General features: G+C 35.8%; 1 protein-coding gene across 1 annotated transcript in view; it reads right to left on the minus strand.

Annotated features, from left to right (window-relative positions):
- Positions 1–26,517, minus strand: part of LOC149794037 (uncharacterized) — a 32,450-nt gene continuing 5,933 nt past the window's right edge. Inside the window, exons 2-5 of the mRNA XM_089969081.1 lie at positions 24,786–24,873; positions 23,524–23,829; positions 10,199–10,329; positions 1–231 (exon numbers count right to left, since the gene is read on the minus strand). Coding sequence (XP_089825207.1) covers positions 1–231; positions 10,199–10,329; positions 23,524–23,829; positions 24,786–24,873 — 756 coding nt within the window. The remainder of the gene's footprint in view (positions 232–10,198; positions 10,330–23,523; positions 23,830–24,785; positions 24,874–26,517) is intronic.

The following is a 26,517-nucleotide window of genomic DNA, read 5'->3' on the forward strand; positions in this document are numbered from 1 at the left end:
TTATTTCTTGCCTGCAAATATGACGCTTTGAGAAAGCGGTGAGTCATATGTAGAATTGATCGATGAGTAGCGAGCTCCACATATAAATTTGGTCGTCATAGGGATGTTGCTAGGGAAAACTGTACCACGCGGTATTCGCAATGTACTCGTGTAGATTTGCTCTGATTGGCTACACGTCGAACTGTTACTGGCCAAGGTGACATTGCCTATGTTGAAAGAAACGGAGTCGTTCTGTAAAGAGAAGACAAACAAATTAGTAATGTCAAATCTTTTAAAATACTTAAAGATGTGGGACGAAGTGGTGAATCAGTTAAGTATTAAAGACAGAAGGCAAAACAACCAAACATAATGTTTAACTTGACCAAATGATGCCCAACGTTTTTCGTATCATTATCATCCATAATCTCCATGAACTGGCCAATATTATTTGGTCCTGTTTATATGTATGAATATTTCACTATTTCTCCTTACGTTAAGATAGCATTATCTACAAAAACATACAATGATATGATGGCCAATTAGATATTGTATGTATACGGTGCTAAGTCACGTAAAGTATGAGCTTCCAGTTAGCCTAGGTAACTGCACCAAAATGTACATCAGCTGAACACGGGAATAATTCCATATGCATGGACCGTCATAAAAATAAAACCAATATATACAAAAGGAGACACTATGCAAAAAAAAGGGATCATAATTAAACATTGCTCTGAAGCACTGATTAAACGATTATTACTCTTACACACACACACACACACACACATATATATATATATATATATATATATAGAGAGAGAGAGAGAGAGAGAGAGAGAGAGAGAGAGAGAGAGAGAATTTTTTTATATATAAATATACACTAGACAGAACGGAAAGTGCTATCTCTGGATTCCTATAGAAGAATGCTTGATAATAGTAGGCAGAATTATTATTTTAATACAAATAATACTATCATACAGGTTAAAGAATTTTTAATTCGTACTGTACAGAGATTCGAACCCAGGTCCGCGGGTAAACGGCACCCATTGCCTTGCCTGCACACACGAGCCCATATTCCCTCACGACTAAGCACACATCACCAAAAATGATGTTACTCAGTTGGTGTTATTTGCACTCGTGTGTAGCAGACACACTCGCATGACGATCTATTACTTAATTATCATGTATCTACACAGTCATTCTGGATTCCGATGAAAGAAATCAAGGTCTATAGAATTAATTATAGAGAATTATAAATATACATCAGACAGAACGGAAAGTGCTGTTCCTGGATTTATATAGAAGAATGCTTGATAATAGTAGGCAGAATTAATATTTGAACACAAATAATATTATCATACAGGTTAGAGAATTTTTAATTCGTAATCTTCTTAGTCGTGAGGGAATATGGGCTTGTGTGTGCAGGCAAGGCGATGGGTGCCGTTTACCCGCGGATCTGCCTTCGAATCTTGGTAGAGTATGAATTAAAAATTCTCTAACTTGTATGATATTATTATTTGTATTAATTTATATAAAGGTTATTCTTTCACTATTATTAAAATACATATTCTTCTCGAATATCTGAAGTTGTTAAAAATAAATCATTAGGTAAAAAAGTGATATTGTCTATTAGCTGGTTTTATAAATTCGTTTGATAATACACGAAGAAAATTAACAATGGAAAAAGTATTTAAAAGTGGCGTTTCAGGGAAATTCTTGAATGGTATATTCAAAATCTAGACAAAGACGCTAAATGGAAACTGAATGTGAATGACAATGTTTCTAGTTATTTATACCGTACATGAAAGGAGTTCATCAAGGTGAACATCTAATACCATTATTGTTTGTTATCTATTTATTGAATCAAATCATTGCTATAGCTTCGAACTGAATATTTAATTTCGTGAAATCAGTGAATAATTAAAAACATTTTTCTTTCTTTATGCAAATGATACAGTTACCCTCGTTGAGTACCGCAAAGATATCCAATATTTTTATCAATAAATTTAGTAATTGTTGATATGAATGAAAATTAAAAATGAATGTGAACATGAAAACGGCTACTTTTCGGTCTAGATTTTATAAAAAGTTTGCCTTTACATACAGAGGTTATATACTGGAAGAGGTTAAGGAATCAGTTGATGTTGGGGTTGTTCTGATCAGGACCTGAAGACTTCTATCAACTATGAAGCAAACATTAAAAGAAAAGTAAGCATTGGTTTTGTTATGAAAGCGTACTTGGAACTTGACCTTTTTATAGGCTGCCATTTAATAATATATCATAATACATTTTCTACTATATTGGGCTAGCATTTGTGGCTTTGAAAGCAGTATAATCAGAGAAATTTATGCATATATCCTAAGATGGTTTTTAAAATGAAAAAAGAGTACATCGTTATATATGTATTATGAAGAAACTGGACGACAACCATTTTCTCTTAGGATAAAATTGAAATACATCAGAAAAATACGTGAAAGTCAATTGTAATATTTTATTGAAAACATCGCAAAGAACGTTTTAATATTTACCGATTTTTCGATAACATTAAATCTATTTTGGAGGAATGTGGATTCGGATACATTTTGTGCTCGCAATGTTTTCTAGTAAGTAATAGCTCACAAATAGCATGAAGAACATACTGACAGACATGTATCTTCAGATATGGAACACAAACAAAATTGTATGAGGAACGCCTATGGGCAATTGAAAATAAACCTTCAGAATGGCGAATAATTGGTTTCATTACCCCAACGCATTTGCATTATTTAAATTAAAAATTGAGCCTCAAACCACCGTTTTCCAATTGAACGTAGCAGACAGTATTATGTTACAGGGAACAAAATAGGTCAAGGTGATTAACTTCATTATATATGTTATTGTCCCTATTTCAAAAATAAAAGAATCCTCTACCTAAAACTGAAAGAAATATCCTTTGTAACAATATGTTTACCTCAAAGATATTGAGCTTTTAAGGTTGTATAAATTTATTAGTTATAATGTCGAAATTTAATTAACATGGAGTGTATTTTATGTGATGGCTGAATTCCACTTGAATCAATAATACTTCTTTTATGTATGTATGTATGTATGTATGTATGTATGTATGACTGACTGACTGACTGACTGACTGACTTTATTTCCTCTTTAAAAAGAGATTACATCAGATTAAACAAATTCAGAATAATACAAGATCATAAAATAGAACAGAAAAGTGACAAAGATACAGTAGTAATACAATTGTAATACTGTGTAAGCTACCGTATTGACAAAACGAAATATCTCGATACCTGCAATTATGCAGATCTGCAATCATTTGGCGGAGCATGCCACTGATCTTTTAACAGTTGCTTGATGATGATAATATTTCGAAACGTTAATACGTCTATAGTGTTATGTGCTTAACATTAAGTCCGAGATAGCAACAAAAATGAAATGTAAAACTTATAACAGTGTAATTCTATATGTAGTTTCTTTTCTTCATATGACGCATGTATTTATGCATATATATACTTGTTTGCGCGTATGCGTGCGTGAATGCATTTATCTATGACTGACTGTCTAAATGACTTAGTAACCTCTACAACAAAGAGTATATCAGGTTGCTAAGATACATATTATACATATCATAGAATTATGAGACACATCATAGACGAGAACGCAAGGATGATATATACATCGTCAACTAATGCGTTTACAAAATGAGATATATAAATACAGAAAACCATATAGAAATCTCTTGGAAATAAACATAAACAAATACATAAACAAATACATAAACGCACACACAAACAGCTGTCAGACAACAAAATTTGCGGATTTGACAAGAAGACTTTGGCCTTTAATTGTTTATATTTAATGTTAATTTACTACTTACTTTTAATATCATGTTAGGGCATGTTAGTTGATAGTAGGGCACACATTTTATTGTAGAATGAAGCTATGCTGTTTGCGGTCACCAACATGAGCCTATCTGATACGTCATCGTCAATAGACGACATGCAGTCAACCCTGCTTCCAAGAAGTGTCTCCAACAATATATCGTCTTCTTGATTGAATAAGTTAACCCCGTCTCTCACTTCTAAAGAGTCAATCACTCTCTCAAAGAAAACATTTCGTTCCTCAAGCAGCATTTCGCAGCCTAAAATAAGATGTTTCGCTCTGTCGTCAGTCTCTTTTCCACAGAGTTTGCATACCATAACTTTACCAACAGGCATGATATATAGTTTCATTACTTCAGAGAGAGGCCATAACATGGATGGATATTTACGCCCAAGAAACCATATATTACTTGGTTTTAAGTCCAAATGAATGTTTCTGAAGTGAATTAAATCATCCCTTAGTTCCATATTTGCTCTCCAGGTAGTTTCTTCATGGTTTTGGATAATATCAGTAATATGTCGATTCCAGATGAGTTTTTCTTCAGTTTGTATACTTTCTGCATAGTCTAAAAGAACATTTCCCATACCATATTTCTTAGTTATTTTGTCAATATCAGGTATAAATCCCGTCTGTTTTAGCGGGTTGTTCAGATACTGACATAGGCGCATAATGAAAATCTTTTTCCAGATAAAAGTCCAATCGCCCTACATAATCGGTTGAAAAGGAGCAATTTCATCCTATCTATGTATGCTTCCATTGACCAGAGTCCTAAGGTACTACTTGTTGCCTCCGTAGGCGAATATTTATCGAAAGCTTGCATACGTCGCGCTGCATATCTCTGGCATAACTCAAGTTCTTCTATATTTGAGTTTGTGATACCTGACCATAGTTCACATCCATATAGGACCGAGGGTAGAATAATTCTTTTCCAAATCTTCAGACTTGTTAGAGGGTTCATTCCTCCATCTCTGATACCAATAAAATATAAAGAGTTTAACAAGTGTTTGCCTTTATCACATGCTTCTTTTATCGCGTCGTTTGGTTTTAAGTTGTATTTTATAGGTATGCCGGCATACTTCTTACTTTTGACTGCCGGAATTGGAGATTTGTCGAGCATAAAAGAAGGTATACCAGTCGTTCTTTTGTTAGTAAACAAGATGGTGCAACTTTTATCTGCATTATATCTTAATCTCCACCTTTTCGCATAGTCGGAAATTGTATCTAGCAGCTGTTGCATTGAATGACGCGAGTTAGACATTACAGTTGTGTCATCTGCTAATAAGACACAAGGCAGGTGGAGATCAACAAGATTTAGACCTCGCAAAGTGTGATCTAATTCCGTGATCAAATCATCTATCATTACAAGAAAGAACCAGGCAGACAAGATACGGCCCTGTCCTACACCCTGCATAATATCGAAGCGTTTGGACAGCTTGCCCGCATATAAAACAGAGCTTGTTACTCTCTCAAACGAATCTTTCATGATGCGCCAGGTCTTCCCTTTGATGCCAAGTCTGTACAACTTGTAGAATAACCCGTTATGCCAAACTGTGTTGAAGGCTTTAGCATTATCAAGAAATGTAGCATAGACAGGAGTATTTTTATCCAAATAGTAGCATATAGATTCTTTGATACAGAACGCTGCAGTGATACTACCGCAATTATTTCTAAAACCCTGTTGCAACGGATTTGGAAAAGAAATCTGTTTAGAAAATATAAGTAGTCTACTAAATATAATTTGTTCTAGAACTTTCTGAAGCACTGGAATTATAGTTATATCGCGGTAATTATTCATATCTAATTTGTTCTTTCCCCCTCCTTTGAATATTGGTATAACCAAACCTTGTTTAAAGTGGCACGGGTACTTCTCGGCCTCGTACACTTTTGTGAATATAATTTCAAGTAATTGTACACTGCTTGGAGGGTCCGCAAACAGTAAATGCTCAGCAACAATACCGTCGTGGCCACATGCCTTATCTTTATTGAGAGAGCTAATTGCACTACTGATTTCGTCTCTAGTGGGGATTTTATCAACAAGTTCATCAAAGTGTGAATAGGTTTCTTTAGTTTGTTTTCTGACCTCTGCTAAGACCATCTGGTAATGATTTTCATCGTACAGATAAGTATTGTCAGGCAGTGATAAACTGGAGAAATGATTTGCCCATAACTCTCTAATAGAGTCGTGATCGCGTACAATTTTTCCGTTTGATTCGATTTCGTGAATGTAATCGCGTTTATTTCTTTTATTCCGTATAAACTTATAGAAAGTAGAAATATCGAGCTCTGCAGCCTTTTCAAGCTCACTAAATTGTTCTCTATCGTATATTTCTTTAGCTTTCAATAATTCTTTTGCAAACAATTTCTTCGCTTTCTTATAGTTCGCATATGATATATATTCCCAACCTCTTGGCCTACCATTAGAAATCCATACCCTGCGTTTCAGCCGCATTTCCGTGTGAAACTTTTTTACGTTTAATAGTTTCCAATAGGGGTTAGCGTATGGGCAAAACCTCTTTATGGGGAGAAACCTAGATGCTGCTTCATGTAAAATCTTTACTGTGTCTTGAATAATAATTTCAATATCGACATTCGTCGCTAATTCTGCTTTATGCATTTGCGCTAACAATTCGTTGCGTGTTGCTTCCTTATATCTATTCATTTGTTCTGCTGAGGCTTTCTTCCAATTTATGGAATGAATGATATGCTCGTCAGCCATTGTTGCCTTATGTACTAAAGGTGTGACCAACTCTATTTTTACAGGAAGATGATCTGAAATGTTCAAAGGATGATCATCTATTATTTCTGCCTTAATCACTAAATCGAATTTACTTTTTTGCAATAGTATATGGTCTATCAAAGATTTTGATTTGCCATCGGTTGAGAAAAAAGTAAAATCTGGCCCTTCACAAATGGATTGACTATTAACAGATATTAAATGTCTATCGCTCAGAAACTTTTCCAGAATAGTGCCTCTAGCGTTTGATGTCAAACAATTTGCTTTGGAGCTAAACAGTGAACTTAGCTGACCATTGAAGTCTCCGGCAAGTACGGGAATGCCTTCTTTGCAGAAAATATCAAACTGATCTTTTAGTTCTTCTATTGTTTCGGAGTAACTTGCAATAGGAAAATTAGTTGATGGCAAAAGTGCCCCGAATATAAAATATTTAAGTCTATCATTACATTTTACCTCTATCCCTAAAACTCTGTCACTGCCAGCGCTCGACAAGGGATTAACGCGGAGTGATTTCCTATAAAGGATTGCTATTCCCCCGAACCCCGTATGCCTTAGCCTTTCTTCGAAATTTACTGCTAGTCTTTTGTCAGAGCGTGCGAATGATTTAAAATCTGGATGTATATTATCTAGGAAATTGAGCTGCTCCGGAAGAAGCCAATGCTCAGTAAGTACAGCAACATCTACCTCATTTAGCAAAGAATACAAGTAAGGTGACCCGTACATGACTCCTTTTACGTTCCACGTCAACAAACGAAATGTATGACTAGACATTAGTTGACTTAACGAAAAATAGATTTTCAACACAAGTATTGCAAAGACTATATAGCAATTTACCATAATATATGTATTTTACTTACTACTCCTTTATTTATTTACGCCAGTACTGCTGGGTGTCCTTATCACCATAATCCTCATACCATTCTCTTGCCCATACAAAATTTGGCCAAAAACCTTCCTCTAAAACTTTCTCAAAGTCTAACTTATCTACCGTGATTAAAACAGTAAAAGTGTCCTTTCCTCCTTTTACTCGCCAATGCTTTAATATCTGAGAGTCAATTACTTCTACCCCTTTAATTTTAGCGTGTTTTTTAATACAGGTTCTCATCTCCTCTCTTGTTCTATCAACTGGTATTCTTGACATTAGAACTCGACGTTCATAAGAGTTCCTCATTCGTTTATGTGGTCTGTAGTTTCTGTTGGTTGTGATAACTTCAATCGGTTTGTTTACTTTATCAGTGTCCTTCAATGAGGTGCCCGGATTGTTTGCTAATGGTGACCTTCTCTCCCTATCGTTGTTTCTTGTGTGTACTCGTGCCGAGTATTTCTGATCTTGGAGATAATCACGTACATCGTTATCTTTAACTAATGTAGGTTCTTCGTTGGAGGTATTGAGTATGGTGGACAGTGTCGATTTTATAAAAAGTTTGCCTTTACATACAGAGGTTATATACTGGAAGAGGTTAAGGAATCAGTTGATGTTGGGGTTGTTCTGATCAGGACCTGAAGACTTCTATCAACTATGAAGCAAACATTAAAAGAAAAGTAAGCATTGGTTTTGTTATGAAAGCGTACTTGGAACTTGACCTTTTTATAGGCTGCCATTTAATAATATATCATAATACATTTTCTACTATATTGGGCTAGCATTTGTGGCTTTGAAAGCAGTATAATCAGAGAAATTTATGCATATATCCTAAGATGGTTTTTAAAATGAAAAAAGAGTACATCGTTATATATGTATTATGAAGAAACTGGACGACAACCATTTTCTCTTAGGATAAAATTGAAATACATCAGAAAAATACGTGAAAGTCAATTGTAATATTTTATTGAAAACATCGCAAAGAACGTTTTAATATTTACCGATTTTTCGATAACATTAAATCTATTTTGGAGGAATGTGGATTCGGATACATTTTGTGCTCGCAATGTTTTCTAGTAAGTAATAGCTCACAAATAGCATGAAGAACATACTGACAGACATGTATCTTCAGATATGGAACACAAACAAAATTGTATGAGGAACGCCTATGGGCAATTGAAAATAAACCTTCAGAATGGCGAATAATTGGTTTCATTACCCCAACGCATTTGCATTATTTAAATTAAAAATTGAGCCTCAAACCACCGTTTTCCAATTGAACGTAGCAGACAGTATTATGTTACAGGGAACAAAATAGGTCAAGGTGATTAACTTCATTATATATGTTATTGTCCCTATTTCAAAAATAAAAGAATCCTCTACCTAAAACTGAAAGAAATATCCTTTGTAACAATATGTTTACCTCAAAGATATTGAGCTTTTAAGGTTGTATAAATTTATTAGTTATAATGTCGAAATTTAATTAACATGGAGTGTATTTTATGTGATGGCTGAATTCCACTTGAATCAATAATACTTCTTTTATGTATGTATGTATGTATGTATGTATGTATGTATGTATGGATGTATGTATGTATGTACATACATAAAAGAAGTATTATTGATTCAAGTGGAATTCAGCCATCACATAAAATACACTCCATGTTAATTAAATTTCGACATATATATATATATATATATATATATATATATATATATATATATATATATATATATATATATAGATAGATAGATAGATTAACCATTGTACATTGTAAGAGTCATTTGTAAACATTATATTACATATATAACTTTTGTCCATAAGTGTAGGTTATACTTTTAGATAACATTTGTAAACATGTTGACAAGGTCTTTTCGCCTTAGAAAGTTCTGGAAGCGAACTAATAACTTACATATTTGTTATCGTATTGTGTTTTGGGTTACCATATAAGGTTCTGATAATCAAAATTATTCATTACTATTTAAAAACCAGTCACTGCGTAATCACATTTAGTTGTTTTCAAATATAATTTGAGCAGAATTATTTATTTTTACTCATTCAAATTGACATTTTGGAATAAAACACTATTTCGCAATGATTATAAACTCATTCAAAGACATTTTATATTATTGTGATACATTGAGACTCTTAGTATATCAGCATATTAAAGAGCATTGATATGTCAGCACATTTAATACCTGGAATTCATTCAGAACGCTATACGCTTGACTTGTGATATAACTTTTAGGATCTTGGGATTTAATTCACAATACTGTAAGTTCGTTTTAAATTATAACTTTTGCATTCTAGGGAAATAACTTCTTTGTTGAATTTTACTAAGCCTGTCGGCTTTGCCTGCTTAGTTTGAAACCATAGAGTCGTAATACTCCATGAAAATGAAGAATTGTACGTCAATCAAATATTTGTAATTACCGTTTATGTAGAGTCCAATGTGTTGTTATGTTTCTATCATGTCGTAATAATAGTTAAATCTAAACCAAGAATGCATTGACATATGTTTGAAGCTATTTTTATTAGATGAAGAACATTGTAAAAGCATGTGTAACTCTATTGCCTAGAACATCGCATGTAACACAATACGCTTGTAACTACATCATTAGCCCTGGTGACAAAATATGAAGCAGATCTCATTCGCAGATGTATCTGCTTTTGATTTACCGTGTTATCCTCATTTGTCACATTCGTGACCTGAATCGAATAAAAATCATATTGTATTGTACTTACCGAATAACGCCATGTTATTTGCGGTTCTGGATAAGTGCAGTTTTCAGTTTGGCATTCAAGAGTCAGAGAAATCTGGGCTAGGTCAGTAGATGACGGCAGAGGAGACACGTATTTCATTGCTGACGGAAGAGCTTGAAAATGTAAATTCATACTGTCACTGTGTCAAGATTGTTTCGGACATAACCAACAAGAAAACTTACAAAAATACACTTCTTATCAAATCCTTTATAAACTATGACAGGGTTTCTGTCTTGGATTCAAAATCAGTTGGTTCACGCTAAGAGAGAGGGTTACATACCAAACCAAAATATAAATCTCGAAGCTTACTTTCGAATAAAGCAGGAAGGGCACGCACTTTACATAATCTACGTGACCTCTTACTTCATAATCATATGCTTATATCATGCTTTAGTAACAAAAAATTCAATCTGATTAAATTAGATCTCCACTGTCCTGGGTGAAGATCTTACTGCGACCGCTTAGAAGTCATGTTCTGGTGACTTTTGAGCTAGGCAGTGGAAATGCAGCTTTCATAAACTTGAATTGACTCACCCTTATGCTCTTCAGTTATACTGCGTCTTCCAAAAGCGATGATACAAGGCTTCATCTGACTGGCCGATAAAATTAGCGAGTATATTAATAACATAGGTCACGAGAACATGACCTCTAAGGGGTCACTGTCAGATCTTCACGGAGGACACTGAAAATCTGATTTGAATCAGATTGTAAAATTATAGCCTTTTGGATCTTTACTCTAAGGTGGCGCTCTACAGTTTCGCATTTCGCATAGAGTTAGAATTTTAAAGAAAGAGAATTTTCCCGGCTTTCCGCACTGGCTATACTGGCTATTTAAAAAAAGACCTTGTGTATCTTAGATATAATTCAAAGAACCTTTAATTCCTTTTGTTTTGGTTGTTGTTGTAGTAGGGTCTAACGCCATTTTTCAGCACAAGATAGGCTATACATGGCGGCCAGTATTATTGGTGGAGGAAGAACCCTGCAAAACCCAGGGAAGAACCACCGACCAACGAGAAGCTACTGGCAGGCTTTCCCACGTACCCACGCTAGCCGAGCCTTGGACTCGAACATACACAGACAGAGGTGAGATGGCAGTGATCCGGAACGGTGAGCGTTTTAGACCACTCGGCCACTCGGGGCCACTTTTATTTTGGTGTATGATTGATGGGTGTAATATGAGTTATAGGGTAACAGCTTGGCCTTACTCCAGATATGCACCTTTAAAAAAGTGCTGGCTTCACTTGGTCATTTTCACTTCCTGAACTTTAGAGGTAAATTTAAAAAAAAAAGAGCCGAATACCTTTTTTACATTTTATATATTTGGTAATTCATTCATTGCCCTTTCTAGTCTGGCAAAATTCATTTTCCCTATTTCAATAGCTGCTATGGATAGTGTACTTTAGACTAATTCAGACTGAATTTTTTATCACAAGGGAGCAGTCATTTTAGTTAGCAGTGTGCTTAGATCTTGTACAATTTCCAAAAGTACAATATCCGAAAAAATATCATCCACATTACATTAATGTAGCATGTAGGTATGCCAAAATTCTCTCCATTGTGCATGTTTTAAATGCAAACAACTTCACCATCATACGTCACACTCTCAAAAGTACATAATAACTGGTGAGTGCCCCCTAAATATGTTTTGCCCCCCCCCCCCCATTCTCTGTTAGAAGAAACTTTATAATATGTTGGCATACAAATTACAAGCTCACGTGTAAACTGTGTGCGTTCTTTCTTTCATCTTGTATATTTGATGTATAAATCTTACCTAAGTAATGATATGCGTTAAACAAAAGGTTTAATCATGCAGGTTAGGAAAGCAGTCGAAATAAGAACAAAGAGAGAATCGACTTCTTATATCAGTTTCATAACTTATCTTTTGGAACAAAAATATAGAGATCAATGTTATTGTTATTTATGTATGTTTGAATGAAATAAACTAACATGCAATGCATCACTTTTGACAACGTTATTATTAAAGCTGACACAAATTTAAGAATGCACTTCAATGTAATATTCCTAAATTGTCATTATTACTTAATATATTTTCAACTAAATTGAAAAATTTGCAATTTTCTCTTTTCTCGTAAAACCTTTGTTCTTGTTTCTTTACTAATCATATTAAATCGGGTTGAGCTTTTGAACTGTTTAATAGCTGTATTAAATTTAATTCCCTAAGTGGATCGTGATCAAAAAACGATGCCAGGTCGATTAATTAATGTCCGCACTCGGGTTGACGTTTAAATATATCCATTAAAAATAACTATGACGATTCTCACTCCTTGTCTAGATAAAATGCAGCTGAAAAAATACATTTATCATTAACAATGGATACACGAGAAACTCTATAAAAAAACTCCAAAAGAGAAAGTAGCTATCAAGACTTTTTGTACTAACAACCTAATCTCTGATATTTAAAATGATTGCCATGTAAGGGATCGAAACCACCATGTATTTCTTCATGTTCTGTCCCAAAGAGAGTAGATATCGAACTGAGTTGACGAGAAAATTACTCTCAGTGCCATATGCTAATATTACCATAGATTTACTGCTTTCGGGAAGGCGTGATGCAAGTGAAAAATATAGAATTTTACACTATGTATGCAAATATATAATCACTGCTGGAGGATTGTATTAACTTACTCAAATCGTGATTGCTGTCTTTGTGCCTCTCTCTCACTCCCATGATTATTTCATTATTATGTGCTCACGTTGCATGTGTTGTAATACATGTATCACCTAGGTGGAGGGCTAATTGATGTAATAAATGTATCACGTAGGTGGAGGGCTAATTGATGTAATAAATGTATCACGTAGGAGGAGGGCTAATTGATGTAATAAATGTATCACGTAGGTGGAGGGATAATTGATGTAATACATGTATCACCTAGGTGGAGGGCTAATTGATGTAATAAATATATCACGTAGGTGGAGGGCTAATTGATGTAATAAATGTATCACGTAGGTGGAGGGCTAATTGATGTAATACATGTATCACGTAGGTGGAGGGCTAATTGATGTAATACATGTATCACGTAGATGGAGGGCTAATTGATGCAATACATGTACCACGTAGGTGGAGGGCTAATTGTTGTAATACATGTATCACGTAGGAGGAGGGCTAGTTTAAGTTGCTAGAACTTGTGCCCAATCCTATTGTATCCTATTGTTCATATAAATTGTGTTTCAACTAAACTATATATCGATATCTAGATAGCGGTGCTTTATTTTATCTGTCCCGTTTAGATAAAGATTCAAACATTTATTCAGATAATAAACTAAAATTGACTAGTTTCAAAACGGAGTCGCAGGGAAATTAATTTGCTAGTATCACCAGAGACATCAGTTATAATCAATATAGCTTCGACAATAATATTGATTGGTGCGCTTGCAATGGTTGGATACATCGGAAAATGCTACCGCATTATTGTAGAAGCAATCCTGGAGTGCTCTTATATCTGGTGCTGCAGTGAACGATTCAGCATTTTCACGTGCACATGCGATAATTCCAAGCTGGTCTCGAGTTGGCATTAATATATCAGGTTGGATCCAGCTATCGATTTCTCTTTGACCTTTCACAATATTATATTTCAGTGTGTACGAGGGTCTGGTACCGCCGTTTTGACGCAATTATTCATCTACAAGTGGAACTAACTAGTTATCGATGTTTACATCCGCTTGCAGCAGATCCAGCACCCCGTCGTTGGTAAATTCCGCAGCCTTATCACCGCGGTCAGATTACATTACGTATTTAATAATAATGATACGATCTAATCTTAAACACTAACACCACAGAAGTAGCCGTTTTGATAAATGTATAATCCTTCGAATTGAATTTTATCTTCGGCAACTAATGATGCTGTAAATACAAATGTGAACAAATCCATAACATTAATGTCCGGATTGTAATTATTATATGTGATTCCTGGCGTAAGATAAAGATCAAAATGCTTTCTATAATTTTTCAAAATTCCAGTTACGATAAGCAAGTATGACCTGGACTATGGTACTTTTAAGATGGGACGTTGATGTATATCCAAAACTTTGTTAATATAATTAAAAATAAGTTGGCCACTTTCTGTGACATTGGAGATAGTGTGTTCCACTCCTTCCTTGACTAATATGTCTTGAATTTCACCCCATAGAGTTAGCATGCGATGTGGTGCGGGCACGTGAGCAAGATCTTCTTGCACGTATTATTGTCTTGTTGCAATATTTGCTGTATCAACATAGTCTTTGATAAACGCTACCGAAACCCCAATGTCTCTGATTCCTCCTTTGTCAGTAATCTCAACCAGATTCATTACCACAAAGTCGTCTTTCAACTTGACATTAATATCTTGAATGTCTACGTTATATGTTTTCAGTTTGCCAGTGTGATCTTTAAAAATTACATTTTCACCTGGATCGACACCAACAACAACACGATTACTAAAGTAGACAAATCCACTTCGGTGGTAAATCGGCTCAAATCTGCACCAGCACCGTGGCATCGAGCTAAGTAACTACTGTAAATGTTGGTAGTCATTGTTGAATGATATTAAACAATCTTAATGTGAAATCAAGTATTTGCGTTTTTGGTGAGCGCTCCAGTGCACTCAACGCTTCAACAAAAGGATGACTGCACATGGGTTCATCTAGCCCCGAGTTTGTACTGGTATGGTCGAATGAAACAACGATTGTTATCCACGCTTTGATAAATAATTATCAACTTGAACTGGTGGTGCAAGTCCATAAAAGTCAAAATACAATCTATGTTGAGGTGGTAACACGGATGTGACTTTGTGAGTGCATGTTGATAAATCCAGATTGCTGATGCCAGTTTCACATGTGCGCGTCACCATCGATGCAAGTTCATTCCGCATAAAACACCACGAAAATGTTTAATTGATTTTGCCATCGCGAGTAAATCAAGATTTGTCAATGAACGGGTCAATGGCGTGCTCTTCTGCAACCTGGTAATCAAAGACCTTTGACCAATGGTATTCGATGACTCGTGCCTGGTAATCGAAGGCATTTTTTCTATACGGCCTCCCACTGCCTTTTACAAAGCCATTCCTGATGCAGTTCCAACAGCCCCTATCGCTGCAGCTTTTGTAACCACTAGAACCGCTGTAGCTAACAACACGTGCATGAAAATACATGTCAACGGCGGACTGCCTAAACAAGTCCAAGGTTTCTAAAAACGTTCGAAAGTATTTGTTGGGAAATTTGGAGCCTTGTGTCATCGTTTTGATGCCAGTCCATGTACGACAACATATTGTGTGCAATACGAAGATTGGCTTCTGCATAACTAAGGCGAATTTCTTCAGATCGTTCCTGATGACAGTTTAACCACAAAGAAATCTCCGTTACTTCTAAGCTGTCAAATATCATTTTACTCTGTGTCTGGAAACTATCTCGCTCTGTAAGTTGAAACGTTAAAACACATGTTTAGGTGCTTGAAAGGTATAATGGGTACTTATTTGCCAAGTAAATTGTCCCGAAATAGAAGTTGGTTGGTGTGCGTCTGTGGTATGTGCCAGAAACGAGAACGTTGAAGTGGTCCCTGTTTGCATAAACGATAACAAGCTTGACTATGTAGTCCTTAAAGGGATTACACAGGCGTCCATAATGTTAATGTTTCTAATACAACTTTGCCAGCTGGAGCACATGCATAATGTAAAATGGCATCGCTGGAGTTGTCTTACGAAACAAAATAACTGTGTATTTAGCTCTAAAGATAACCTTGCAAACCTCTTCTCAAAAATCCAAAGATTGATAGGAATTGCACACGAAAATCTCAGTGAAGCTCCAATGAGCGATCGACGCTGTACGAATCCAAAATTGAAATTAGAATTAGGAAACATTACATTTTCTACACCTGAATCAGCTTTGTCGGCATTTTTTCAAGGCCATCTGATCATATTTGGTTTATGATCTGCATGATCAGTTGCATCTTTGACAAATATCATTGTTGGGCCAGCTGTTCTCATGTAATCATCGCTGTATCTGGCGAGTCCAAAATGGGTTGTGGTTACGTCAATTTTGTCCAAAATGGAATAATGTGCACTGTTAAACAATGCCACGATATAATTGTTAATAAATTGCACTAGGGTATTGGCATTGCAATTGTTATTTCTACCGCGTACAAGTTTTCTCTCAACTTCCAAAATGCCTCACATGGAAGGAAAAACTTAGACGTGTCTAGCACTTGCAATTCTATTTTGAATTGATTGAGTTCTCTAACTGGATATGTGTAATACTGAAAATCTCTCTTGCTTCGATCCGCTAAACGCAGGCGATTCCATGTCAAACGCTGGATCAAAGACCTCTGAATTGCGTCATTACAAAACTATACATTATTGATTTTATTTAACAACGCGTAAATCCACTCCACATTGCCCGGTGTGCAATCACCGAAGCTGACATTCGCTGTTGAGCGACTTCATTACTAACTGTCGATGGTTATGCAATTTTAGCTGCCTTTGATGGTATTCGTGTTACTAATTGTCGCATTTGATCTCTAAGAGCCTGAAATGCTTGTTATCTCAGTTGTTTTATAGATCCACAACATAATACTATCTACGATTAGCATCGCAGCTTGTTTAGCAATGGGTGCACCTCGTGATGACAAGGCTGTGAGGGCTTTTGGTACGCATGTAAATAACCCACCGACAACGTCATTGGAGCCAGTTCCATAATATGTCATTTTTATTCTTTTCGTTATTATTATTATTCTTATTATTATTATAAATATTATTATTATTATTATTATTATTATTACCAAATGTCAGATCGATCTCTAATTTACAGATGTATAGTTTGTATTTCACTCCCAAATAAATCACGTGATCATCTTCATCTACAATGAAAACACGAATGCTGGTCATATGACAATTACGGTTGGCAGATATACAGGTGCTGCTGGCGTAAACGATATCAAATCACCTGGTTCCACGTTTAGCGGAAACTCTTGTTTACGTTTGACTTTTTTCTTCTTTTTCGTTCATCCGAATTTCTTTCTCCTGTGTGAGTGCAGGTGCAGGATTTTGTTTTATTTTACTACACTCCTGTGTGAGTGCAGGTGCAGGATTTTGTTTTAATTGACTATACTCCGGTGTGAGTGCAGGTGCAGGATTTTGTTTTATTTTACTACACTCCTGTGTGAGTGCAGGTGCAGGATTTTGTTTTATTTTACTACACTCCTGTGTGAGTGCAGGTGCAGGATTTTGTTTTTATTTTACTATACTCCTGTGTGAGTGCAGGTGTAGGATTTTGTTTTATTTTACTACACTCCTGTGTGAGTGCAGGTGCAGGATTTTGTTTTATTTTACTACACTCCTCTGTGAGTGCAGGTGCAGGATTTTGTTTTTATTTTACTACACTCCTGTGTGAGTGCAGGTGTAGGATTTTGTTTTATTTTACTACACTCCTGTGTGAGTGCAGGTGCAGGATTTTGTTTTATTTTACTATACTCCTGTTAAGATGTTTTGATTCTTCTTTAATCTTTTTCACTTGCTTGTTAAGCCATTTGAATTGTTCTTTTCCTGAGCGAAATTTAGGTACAGTTTGTTTCTCCAGCCATCTGATAAATTCTTGCCTTTCACGTTGTTCTAGTGTAAGTTATTCGTTTGTTGTTTTGCATATTTACATGTTTTAGCATTGCACGAGGTATTCGGGACCTAGGAATTTGCTGTGCCGAATTTTGTGGTTGTATAATTAGTTGATGTATATACTTTGCCAAATATTTTACCCATAAAGTTTAACATATTATAGTGGCATTGTCATCAAATGCATTATATGTTCTTTCCCGAATGAACCCACTGTTCACCAGTCGCTTCGTTGTTTTTATCCCAGTGAGCTCCCTGAATACCGTTTTAGGCATTTAAAAATTTATGTATTAATCATGTGTTTTTGATAGTACTTTTAGCATGTGGTCTCTCGAGTAGGAGGTAAACTAAGAGCAACAATTACATGATTTATAAAGCCTGGCACTTTTCTTTCTTAAAAACATGGGACGGCGTTGGTATCTGCGACTTTCACTGGGGTTGCACGTTTGGTATTCTGGAAAAAAACACTATAACGTCTTCATCATGTTTCTCAAATTCCATAATGGTTTCTTTTATTTCACCAACATCTTTGAATTCCCCAATTGCCTTTAGCATACGCTTGTGGCTTTTTCATATCATCAGTGGGTTGCTTCTGGACCAGGGGTTGCTTCTGTTCTCGTAAGCTTTGCCACTTGTATATTTGATCTGATGGTCATTATAATATTATCGGCACGTTCGGCCATTTCCTTTGTAAGTTTCATCAGCGGCGCAAATGTTTGTTCGAACCCCGTTTGTCGCGACAACTTATCTTTGTCTTTCGTGCGGTCTTCTATCACATTTTGAATCGGATCGTCAAGTTCTTAAGCAGTTTATGGCGGCGCTTCTTATACTTTTCCATCTTATCAATGCTGACAGCCAAACCAATCGTTAGACAACTATACCGGTCCTTTGTGATTTGTGCAAACATGTCATGAAATTCATCCTACGAATGGTCGGCGGAACACTAAGTCCAACTAATATTTTCAACACAATGAGCGTCAATACCACGAAATAACATCAGCATATTACAGTTGTAACGAATCACATTTGGTACGTGAGTCAAATAAATGACTATTTTTGCGGGATTAACTTAGTTCTTTAGCATAACAGTGTCCCACATATCGTTTTTGGTTGCATCTAAATCGTCACTGGTAGGAGCTTAGTCAATGTTGGAAAATAAATTGATGTTGGACGAAAATGTCGTCTTGGTGTTGTTACCTCTTCTTTATGAACATTTTAAACGCACCATGACACGGTTTCAGGGTGCAGGGCCAATGACCAGTGCACAAACTGAGCCTGGAAACACAGTTCCGGTTAAATTTGCGGACGGTTTAGCAAGTGCATGTGCGGAAAATTCGATAAACGAAAAATCTGCGAACGTTCTTTGGCGTGATTAAAATAATAAACATTAAATGATTATCTTATACTACGATTATGCATTCATATTGTATGCGATGTCACGCCTAAAGACGTATCGCAAATAACACTTACGTTTTTACCCGCAATTACTGGAACCAATGTTCGATGTGGAGCAAAGAAGTTTACGTTTATGGGAACTTCCAGTTCCATCGGTGAAAGCAAACGATCTAACGCGCAGGGTCCAGTTTTTAAACAAATATGTTGGTTTGGTTGCGTGATTAAAATAAGAAACATTAAATAATTGTCTTATACTACGATTATACATTCATATTGTATGCGATGTCGCGCACAAAGACGTATCGCAAAGATGTATCGCAAACGGTCTCGCGCGCAGGGTCCAGTTTTTAAACAAAAAATGTTGGTTTTGGCGGTTCTGATATAGCGGCTACGTCAACACAAATACCTGGACACTATGAAGTAAATATCCAGGTAAAAATCATATTCATTGCAGTAATTAATGTGGTGCACGGCTTGATCTACGACTCTACTGTAATAAACAACCAAGGCCTGGTGAAGCACCTATCAACCGCGTTGATGCTGCGTGCTACGGACATGATATTACATACCATGCATCAACAGATATCCGTAAACATCAACGGACTGCTGTGGATCTAATCCACAATCACAATGAGATTAATCCAACATTTAGAGAACGAATCTCACGATAGGCCGTCAAAGGAGGCATGAAAGCCAAGACTGCACTTGGTGGCAATCATTAAAAACATCAAATGTATGCTGATATAATAAAAAAAAAACTTAAAAAACGCAATGGACACAAAAATTAGGACGTTATCCGAAAGATGCTACTCTACGCGAGGGTACTGGAGAGATAAAGCCGCCTTGGAACAGTTCACCTGTGCTGCCAAAGTCACTCGTTGAAATGTCCGAGCATGGTTGCGCAAAAACGCGCTGAGGAATAGTTATTTTCCAGTACCAAGAAATATTTCACGGGTTCAGTTCGATGTCCAAACACCTAATACCTAGTAAGGTTCATCAAGCAGATTTGTTATTTCTTCCACACGATATTGTCCGCGATCGACAAGGTAGATTTCACACTTATAAATAGGCGATAACGTTTGTCGATGTAGCTAGCCGATACATTGAAGCGGAGACTTTGACATCAAAAGATTATGCAAGTGTTACAGATGCGCGTAAAACATATTTATGCACGAAGACCACTTACATGCCACGTTTGTTTACAATTGTATCTTGGCAAAGAATTTCTCCGGTCTGTGGCTGTGACGCTGGCCAAACACCACGTGTGAGTACGTGTCGAGCATGGCATTGTACACCGTGACCAAGCTATTGTGGAACGTTGTAATCGTACTCTTGCAGAACGGTTATTGGGTCATCAGTATGAATAAGAAATGTTGATAAGGCCAGTGTCGTCTCAGGAATGGTTCGCACGACTTCCACTAATCATAGCAGCATTGAACTATGAAGGCACATGCACAATTGGATTAAAAGTAGCCAATGCAATTCGACAAAAGACTGTCACGAGAGCCCCGCCTCCAATCAGATATAGATTTCACTGCTACATCTACTCGGAGACTAGTTTGTCAAGTATTTTGTATACAATTAAAGAGTTGGAAAGTGGACAACAACGCCATGTCACTGACCCAATATGGTCTCTAGACGTATTCACCATTTCGGAACTTACTGATACTCCAAAACAACCAACACGTTACCGATTGGGGCCATCATCATCTGGTGGGACAAAAGCTTCCAGCTGTGCATTTCGCTAGAGAAATTGCAAGTCCTTCCAGCAAAAACGGAAAAGACACCACAGTTTGTTTTAACACGTTGATGCACTAACCATAATAGCACGATTACCAATCGCGTTGGTTGTGATTCCATAGGAGAGTATCCATCGCTTGGTATCGAGCGGCGACAAGCTCACTTGATGCATCAGTATATACCCATACAGTGTGTTTGGGATATGATGATATTTGTGGTGTTTGCAAATTCACGTCGGTCTCGAAGACATTCCGGGTACAGTTCGTGTTTTAGATCGTTCTTTACAATCACTTGTGGAATACCTTTAGCCTTTCTACAAATATGGGTCTAAATAGTTAAAGAATGTTTGCTTTTTCATACGACTTGGTATGTATATTCCACGCTGTCGTGCGATCTGTTTCAGCTGTTACACAGTAGGCATGCTTATGCTAAGGGGATGATGAATCGTCTTTCTAATTTATAAATTTTGTTGATGGCTTGTCTTATTTTTTGTAATTTGCTAGAATCAGAAACAACAATCGCTTCACTCCTGGCTATTATTAAATCTACTTCTGTTTTATTATTTGTTGTTGTGGTATATGTTTGTGCTTGGGAAGCCACATGTGTTTGTGGTTTTGATCTCTTTCTGTGCTGTTTGTAATATTCCCGAACAGATCCTCAGGTTTGATAAGTTGGTTACGTAATTTGACTCCGATACCAAATTAAGTCAGGATCTTACAAAGGCCATCACGTAATATTTGTGTACGTGTTTTGCAGTACTCATAATGACATGTTCTGCCCAGAGTTTTTATTTTCCGAGGCAGGCAGTTTTGCGCTTGTTGCGTCTTAATGCCATGGACCTTTCTATACATAAACAAGCGCTAGCTAATTGGTGGAAACACTGCAACATTTCATGTCTGCCTGTCGCCGCTTTTTTTTTAGTTCTGTCCCCTATTTCATCGCTGAGTGGAAAGTGAGTCTTAAAAAGTTCATTATACGACATTAGGGTAATTCTGAGATTTAGATCAGGCTTTTTCACATAAAACAGATAGTGATTATCATTAGTATCATACAATTCATATGTTAATGCAAATAAGGTCATAACATTCAATGTCTCATGAGTTACAATAACCGATCACGGATCTCAAAATACAAGTCATTGAGTAACTATGCCAACTCAAAAACAGCCAGACTTTGTGCGCTGGAATCTAATGACATAAAATTTATTAGAACGCTGGTAAATTTCCTCAATCGTGTTTGCTTCGTCCCTTTGAGCAATAGCTTCTAAAAACTGACTGTAGTCGATAACCAGGCGTCTGTTCTTTTGCGTCTTCATAATTCCCTTCGTATATCTACTGAATAGAATTGAGCTCGGATTCCATTTTTATACTTTATGACCCATAAAATATTGTTTCATAAGCCTGCTATTCAACATCTTCGTCGTTGACCTCATAAAAAAGATCACTCGCTTCAGACGTAATGGGCGCATTATGTTTGGGTTTTTGAGGATGTTATGCACGATATGATGCAAATTCTTTCTAGTTTATTTGTCAAAAAAATCTGCAAACAGTTTATTTCGTTCTATTTCTAAGGTCACTCCTAGATTAACTAAGTTATCAATTTACTCCCACTTTTTTTCGGAAAAGTGGGTGCGACATCTTTTGTGCCTCTTTAATGAATCTGTATGATGTATTCAAACTATACAGCGATCATAGTTTATCGGCCACATCATTAACATTCCTTTCTTTTAGCAGGCTTACGTCATTACCACAAACTTCTATAACTTCCTTCTGTATAGTTTATGAATCAGTGGCCTGGATGCTTGAAATTTGTATAATAAACCACAACATATATCTCTTCAATACACAATATTCGTATATCAACAGTAGTTTCGTCTTTTTTAGTGCCAAATCAAGATATACTATATAAACTATACTCGACTGGAAAGAAAATCAAAACAGAGCTTTTATTTAAAGTAACACAAGCCTGTCTGTCGACACAAACACACTATATTCATTCATTATAATTTCATTATGCTCAGTAAATAATGTACGCAGACAACTGCTTACTGATCAAAACACATTAGCTCGCTATGTGTGTGTGTGTGTGTGTGTGTGTGTGTGTGTGTGTTGATGGCTGCAATAGGCTTGCCTGAATAATTACTACACTCAGAGGACATTTGTTTCTACAATCACAGAGTAAAACTAAAGGCTAGATTTTGCCATTTTCTGAAAACAATTTGGCGGCGATACCATAGGGATAAGACTCAACCTTCTATGACTGGATCACGTGTGTGGGAGTGCTTGCACCCTAGCGTACAAAATTAACGTGCATTGGTCACCTAGGGGCTAAATATTTATTTGACCCAAAGGGAGACAAAAATGGCAAAACTAACCCACTACTATCGTCCTTTTCTTTATCCACTATCCATATTTCTTTCTGTCATTCTTGCGAGTTTATTACTTGTTCTACTTTTGTGAAATTCTGCCGTAGGATTAATGTGTACTCAATATTCACGACTGAATTTGAAATACATTGTTTTATATTTGTCTTGGATAACCCATCAGGAATGAAGACTTTAGCAGAGTGTCTACTTACTGTACACTGTGAGATTAATAACTTCCGCTTTCGACACATTGACGTTATCTTGACATCTCCACATTGTCTGATCCCTTGTTCTGTTTAAGGAAAGAATATTCACCCAAGATATCGTACCATCAGTTCCAAATTCGTAGATCGTCGGACCACCTGACGAAAATGTAATAGGTGTACAAGAGCTGGAACAAACGGCTAAAGATTGATTCTGTATTTGAGTGTTGTAAAACTCCACGATAGAGGAGGTATTACAGTAGATGGTGACATTTCCACCACGTATTGGTCTGGTGGAAGATAGATATATGTAAGCTGAAAGATAGATAGAATTTGAATAATAATTAATCATACGTTAACACTAAAATGTCTGATATCAAAACAGATTCAATAAAAGGGAGCAAATGTTGAACACAGGTCCAATTTCACAATAAATCCACAAACATCTACAGACATCTTAGATCTAAATCTATTTATTTTAAGAAGTTTATTTATCTAAATGCATTTTACTTTACATACAATCTAGCATTAAATAGATGCAATTTAAAATCAAATTATAACTTTAATTCAAATTAACAAGATCTGGCATTGTTGTATTTGTGGATTGCGATTGCCTTAAATATGCGTATAATGTAGATAAATGGATTAAATTTTACAATGACTAGAAACGTCCTCAATATGCAAAAACAGTAGGTGTGGTCACACTGTAACAAGCGTCAAATGTAGAACCTGATACAATCTATGTAAACAAAATGGAAAAAATGAGGGCTGTGTGATCGTTTTATTAATTTACTGAGAGTTTGAGAGAAATTGTGTTTTATGAAAGCCCGACATACAGACAAAACATTGCTGTGGAAAATCTCGCGGACATTGTCTTTTTCCAAATAAAGACAAGTTGATTTAAGAAGCAGCTTTAGAAAGTACATGCAATAACAAATGATAAACGGCTCTCACAGAAATATAGCTGCCACAAAGATGCTTTATTCCTATATTATTTTAATAAAGGGGATCTAGAAAAAAATACTTGTCTAGGACATGTGATCGTTCAATATAAGTGATATTACTGACAAGTCTGACCTTAAGGGAAAATAAAAATAAAAATATGTAAGGTATTGTAATATCTTGGCAGTCTTTTAGGAATTATTACAACTATTAATCAAGCTGCGGTTATGTAATACACGAAAATGAATCGCAACCGCTGGGAATTGTGTCAGTATTCCTGCTAGTTTGCATTTACTTTAAATATTTCCGTATTAGACATATACACGTACCTTGTGTGCTATATATGAAGATAGACGAGGATATAAATATTTCTAGAAGCAGGTAGTACATCTTCAGCGCAGCAATACTTGGCGTATTCTGAAATAGTGAAATTATATATAAGAAACAAATGATTTTCATTGTGAGAAGTTTTTAAGAACTCCGTCTTTGTCCCAGTCAAATTCTAGCTAGTGTTTGTGTGCTTACCTATAGTGCGAAGTAACCGTGTGTTAAAAAGTTAGACTACACTATTGGCATGCGAGTGACTGCATTTGTGTTGCACATAAATAGCTGTTTTAAATTGAAGATTCTTTTATAACAATCTATAAGATTTAATAATGATGATTAAATAAAAAGATAAAGAGAACATTGTAGAAAACGTGGTCAATTTATAAAAATTGGAATTACTGGATAATGAACAAGATATTAGGTCGCGGGATGTTAAATATATGTATCACGATAAACTAAACAAATGTTTAAAACTGAGGCGATGGTTACAGGACGAATTCGCTTCCCATTTTGTTGCCGTGTATACGCTTTTGACCAATAATACAATCGCAACGAGCTTATGTTTGAATAATCAAACTGACATAACCATAGAAGAAAGATAACAATAGGTCAAGCTCTTTTTAAAAGCAGGTTATTACACTGCTACTATATTTGTGATAGCTTTAACAAATAGTTAGCAATATTGTTCTTGCCTAGTCTGACTCTGTCAATGAATTACTCTGTTACCTTTTCCACTATCACTACTACCACAACACTACTACACGACCCTTCTGTAATGCACGAATAATATCTGAACACTACCTTAATGAATTGTAGTTTTCTAATTATAATGTGATTGCCTAGAATTACAACTGCCTTTTTTATTTACTATCAAATAAGTTTCTATCATTCAAAATTTCTTCCATCGATTTCATCTCTATTTCATCTGGAGATGTACCGTCTGTGCTAGTTGAACAGTGGAATACAATGTACATTTTGGTTGTGTCTCTTCTGTTGCTTGTGTTTATATCCAGTTTACATATTTCATTAAATCACCCGACGACACGAAGTACACAAACACGAATACCAAGTTGTGTGCTTGCATTTTCTATTCTGCGGGAAGGCCCTGATCTATAATTTGTATATCCTTCAAATGAATGGACTTTTCACCTGATATTCCTAATGATATACCATAATCTTTCTCCCAGTTTTTAAATTCTCCCTGGCCAATCATTATGTATTATTTATTCTCCCTGGCCAATCATTATGTGTTATGTATTCTCCCTGGCCAATCATTATGTATTATTTATTCTCCATGGCCAGTCATTATATATTATTTATTTAATAATGATATTTGATCGTATTAGAAAGTAGTTTCAAGAGAATTTTGAAAATCAATGTCGATTTGTTGTCGGGCATGTTGTTTTCATTTTCACAGTCATTCTGGTGCGCATTTAAGAGTTTCGAATACCTAATGAAATATAGTATCAATGAAATAATCATTTGCCTTGTAATCATCTTTACTGTTAGCATGAATAATTAATATTCGATAGAAGTCTTCACCACCTTTTGCAAAGTTTACGCTATTTAAATGGATCCAAAATGACTTGAAACAATGCTGTTTTCATGGAGGTACAAATAACAGGGACACTGAAGAAGAATTTAAAAAAGGATTGAAAAACTAGTATAACAAATGTAACAAAATGAATAAAAAGCAAATCAAGAAATCGTCGTAAAAGCGAGATCAGTCAAATA

This window comes from Sinohyriopsis cumingii, chromosome 8 (assembly GCF_028554795.1).
Source record: "Sinohyriopsis cumingii isolate HCF-2022 chromosome 8, ASM2855479v2, whole genome shotgun sequence".
In the NCBI taxonomy this organism is placed as follows: domain Eukaryota; kingdom Metazoa; phylum Mollusca; class Bivalvia; order Unionida; family Unionidae; genus Sinohyriopsis; species Sinohyriopsis cumingii.